We start from the raw sequence: 5,005 nt of genomic DNA on the forward strand, positions 1-5,005 counted from the left end.
ATTTTGTATAAATATGTAAAATGAATGATAGTGAATTGACAGCCAGTTTTACATTCCCCAGCTGTTTTTTGTTTAATTTCCATTGAAATTGATTTGGTATCACTTGCTTTATTTTATTTTACAATGTCAAAATCTACCATAGCTCATTTTAGTGTAATTTAAGTTTATTTATTAGTGTCACAATTAAGCTTACATTAATACTGCAATGAAGTTACTGTGAAAATCCCCTCGTCACCACACTCCAGCATCCATTCGGGTACACTGAGGGAGTATTTAGCATGGCCTAATTAGCACGTCTTTCACTCTGTGGGAGGAAACCCACACAGACATGGGGAGAACATGCAGACTCCATCCACATAGTTACCCAAGCCGGCAATTGAACCTGGTCCCTGGCGCCATGAGGCAGCAATGCTAACCACTGTGCCACCTGGCTGCCCTTAGTATCAAGTGAGTATTTTGACAAATATATTGAGAATTCATTATTAATTACTGAAATATTGTTGGAACTTTTCAATTTATAGAAGTTAACATTTATATAAATAGTGTGAGGGATATAATATAAAATAGTTCCTATAAAAACTGGACTTCAAGAGGTTTTGATCTGATCTCTTACTGCTGTGATGTCCTCATGTAGGTGAATGTATCGCATATTTGAGCTATATTAATAATTGTTTATATGGCATTGGCAAAGATTGTGCTATGTTTTTTATGTCTTTTTTTTATTTGCAAAATGTAAAAGCTTTAATCTTGGGGACACTAAAAAATACCACAATGATACAAAAAAGAGTGCAAAAAAGCTTAACACACTTGTGTCATTTATTTACTAATCGTCTCAAATATAAAATTCACTGAATACAAAATTTAACATCTGAGTGACAACAAAAATATAAAACCTTAGATTGTCAGGTAAGCACTTGTCAGCAGTCCAACAATTGAGCTTTGCCAAATTTTCAGGCACTTTATTTAATCAGCATTGATCAATCAAGTAACATAACAGATGATATTGCTTTCACCTTGTCATTGCATTTGATACATTACAGATCTAGAATTCTTAAAGCCAAACAGTCAGATAAGTTTAGAAAACAATTATAAAGCAGAAACATCTTCAAACAATTTACTTGCAGTTTCAACACAAGTACATAGGAGTTAGGAACTGGAGTAGACCAATCAGTCCCTCTAACCTGCCCTACCATTCAATAAGATGGCTCATCTGATTGTGGCCTCAACTCTATATTCTGCCTATTCCCTTTAACCTTTGACTCACTTGTTAATTAAGAGCCTATCTACCTCTATATGCGCGTGGACAGTAGAAAAATCAAATTACAATCCCTCTATATTTTCAGATTTGTTAATGCATTTCAATTCACTGGCTCAGATATTCTGACATATTAAAAACTCAACCCAGAAATGATGTAAAACAACATAAAAGACTACTGGCATGCTAAAAGTAATTATGTGTGTCAATGATATTGCCTGGAATCTAAACGAGCAAAATAGAAAACAGTTCAGATATTGGTAAGATTGCTACAGTGTTGCTTAAACAATGGAAGCTTGGCTCATTAAGCAGTCGAAATTTGTCCTGTGTAGGAACAGTTCATATTCATTGAGTTGATGAAGACACTGTATTAGATGAAGTGACTTCTGATCTAGAAATGCAAAAAACAAAAATAGAGTATTATCCTGCTGTTCAGACCAATATTCATTCGTCTATCGACATTGCTAAATCAGATTGTGTGATCACTAGTACATTGTTTGTGAGAGATTACTGTGCATAAATTGGCAGCAGTGAACATAGTGACAACACTTCAAAAGGATTTCATTAGCTGTGGGTGCTTTGGAATGTCTTGACATCATGAAAGATGCTACATAACTTCCACATTACTGTGAAGCTGCTGTTGTATCATACTGAAAATTGACTTAAAACTTGAACTGCGCAATGTATTTGTGCAGATAACTGATGCTGATATTGCAGACCAATAAGATCAATAAAAGGACAGAGATAGTTTTTCAAAATTCAACATAGAAAGTCAATACTTACGTTTTAGTAAGGAGACTAACAAGTTTATTGACCCATGGAATTTCGGGATCCACGCAAACCTTCTCTCCGTTCTTCAGTGTAATTCTGTAACGCGTAAATAGGCCATCATTCGGTTATAATGTCAATGATAATATGTACATGGTGTATGCCACTACCTCCTACAAATGAATTCACCATCACAAGACAAGCAGTTAATACAGCAGCTAAACCAGAGTTGGCCAGCACTGGATGACTGAATTTAGAAACTCCTAATGCTTATATTAATAATCAAAAGGTAGGCTATTCTGTACGCTGATGTGAAGTGAATTACAGTAAAAGCCTTTGTTATCTGAAAGGTGATTAATAAACATAGATTTTGCTGTGTAAGACTTAATGGAAAACTTAAGTCCATTTATAAGGAATTTGTCCAGAGTGGTTTCCTTTGGAGTCAACAGTAAATGTGTGATGCAAATATAATTGTATTGAAATATTAGCTGTCCATTCAAAACTATGAAAGATTTGTCCCCCAGAGATAGTCAATTCACCCCGCTAATACTGTGTAAAAAAAAATGAATATTTTTCTTGTGAAATTTGAATTGCTGACTTAAGTTTGCTTTGTTGGTTTTTAGGAGATCAAATTATTGCAACACTTACACTATCTCTACTTTTCTGCAGAAGGAGCCCTGAGGAAAGATGTCGATGTGCCGGTATTGTTTTGGTGGAATGAAACGAGAACGGAGTTTGACACATTTGCATCTTGAGGTTGCTAAGCTGCCCATGCAAAGACCTAAAGTGAAAGGAAAAGTACAAGACAGGTTCACAATACGTGAGTTGCATGAACAAAATTTCTACCTTGGTGTATTGGCGACTCCCTTGAAAGAAAGGAGCATTTATTTCTACAATATAGCAGATTATATCTAAGATGTAGTTTCCAAATTCTCACTCGTGTTTTGAAGTTTTGCCTGGTGGAATGCAAAATATTGGGTTCACGTTCCAGTGATTTTTTTTCTTCAATATTCTTAAATTACCCTTCATTTTGCAGAATATGGTATTTATAGTGTGGTGAATCCCTGCACTACTGCGACAGGTTCCTTATGACTTTTATCATTGTAACCTGACTTTAACAAGTAGAATGTCTGTGTTTCTGATACTTGTTAATAATGCCATGCGCCAGGCAAAATGTAATTTACTGAATGTTAATGCAGTCACATTGGAATATACCCTAATGGTTTCTTGTGGTTTTGGCTTGCTCTAAGCAAAATAACAGGCACAGGCCTGATGAACTATTTAGTCTCTTGTGCAGTAATATTCAAAGTATTATTAGTAGCTTTTTAAAATGTCTTAATCTGAAATTGTGCATGAATATTTCTACCATATGCACACATCTTTTCCTATTTTTATCTGTAATCTCAATTGTTTTACTGAGGGGAAATAAAATCACAAATGGTTGATTTGACATAGTCTAATCCTTATTGATCCTATTCAAAACCAGAAGCACTGAAAATCCTGCAGAAGAACTGCAATCATGTTTTCTCTAGATTAGAGAGCAAATCCCACACAAACCAAGTTTACTGGCCTGCTTAAATTAGGTTGGATTTGTTTTGAAAAGGTGGACAGCTGGTGCTTATCTCTGCCAATTCAGGCTCTTTTCTTTCCCTTCCCTTTTAAATCCAAAAGCAGTGCGAACTTTGCTGCAAGAATGTTCAGACTACAAAGAAACATGAAATACATTGCACAGAATCAAATATTTTACCATCATCTGTTTACTTCAGAATCAATAAAACATCATATCACCTTGCTGCTTTAAATATGGGAACATAGTTACTTAGGCTGTTTCATCAAATAAAGTCTCAAAGTACTCACCATGAGCAGCTAAGCAGATTATGATTGTTGTCAACAGCAAAAAGACTGCCTGGGACTTCATTGCTGAGTATGCCTGGATCTCTTGTCTTCAGTCAGAGCAGCTGGCTGCCTTCCAGTGTGTGTTGGTTTGACTTATCAGACCGTGTATTTATCAGTGAGATTTGGGGAGCTTAGGTCATCAGAATTCAAATGAGGAAATATTTTGTCAGCATATTTGAAAATTGCCTAAATCTTATTTGCTTGTGATGCTGTTTTTCCAAATAATCTTTCCTGCAAGGGTTAATTTTCTCCTTTTAGTCATACTTTTGTTTTTATCTCCACTGATCAGAAATGATCGTGAACCCTTTTATTGTGACGGGGTTTGGAAAAAGAATTACATAAGGTGCTATTAGATATAACCTAGAATGCCAAGATATTTTTTAATATTTTGAGCATTGGAAAGGCTAAATATCCCAGCAGGCTTTTCCAACTGGCCAAGAAGCCCTCTGAAATGTTTGCTATTAGTTTATATCATTAGTCTGTCTGGTCTGCTGTGCATAATGAAAAAGAAATGTCCATGATTAGATTTAGCACACTACCAATATCTCACAATAGACAAAAAAAATGAATAACAAGACAAGCTATTTAAACACTACAGGCTGTGAATAGGATCTTGTTAAAAATGTTCCTCCCAGCAGTGCAAGGAAACATCATGTTGTATTACTCATTTGTTGAAATGCTTGGGCCTTCCTCAGTGTAAAAGTTGTGCTTTACTATTGAGTCAATTTGCAAGCTGTGATTGCTGTGTCCCCCATTCAATTTATCAATGGAAATGTTGGTTGTGGGTTTCTTCCAACTGACCACTGAAGATCTAGGGACAGGTTGCAATAGTTTATTCATGATTGAAGCATGGTTGGAAATATCCTAGAGAATCCTCCTCTGATACAGCCCAAACATATCTCTAACAGGGCGAGCATTCTAATACCACTCTCCCTCCCAAGTCATAGATACAGACTGCTTATATAGTTAGTCAGTACACAGAACATTGTTTTAAAACACTGATCTTGCCTGGGTAGGTTTATTATTAAACATTCACCCAAAAGCTTGTCAATAATCTTCTAGCTAGGAATTGTCTGTTTTTCCAAC

General features: G+C 35.6%; 1 protein-coding gene across 1 annotated transcript; it reads right to left on the minus strand.

Annotated features, from left to right (window-relative positions):
- Positions 1-819: 819 nt before the first annotated feature.
- Positions 820-3,980, minus strand: LOC145350127 (alveolar macrophage chemotactic factor-like). The gene is made up of 4 exons (XM_080199070.1): positions 3,881-3,980; positions 2,672-2,804; positions 2,039-2,122; positions 820-1,646 (listed from the first exon to the last, which is right to left on the minus strand). The coding sequence occupies exons 1-4, from the start codon at positions 3,939-3,941 to the stop codon at positions 1,601-1,603; spliced, it is 324 nt and encodes a 107-aa protein (XP_080055196.1). The 5' UTR covers positions 3,942-3,980; the 3' UTR covers positions 820-1,600.
- Between the last annotated feature and the right edge of the window lie 1,025 nt (positions 3,981-5,005).

The sequence above is a fragment of the Carcharhinus amblyrhynchos genome, chromosome 1 (assembly GCF_965287045.1).
Source record: "Carcharhinus amblyrhynchos chromosome 1, sCarAmb.v2.hapA, whole genome shotgun sequence".
NCBI lineage: Eukaryota > Metazoa > Chordata > Chondrichthyes > Carcharhiniformes > Carcharhinidae > Carcharhinus > Carcharhinus amblyrhynchos.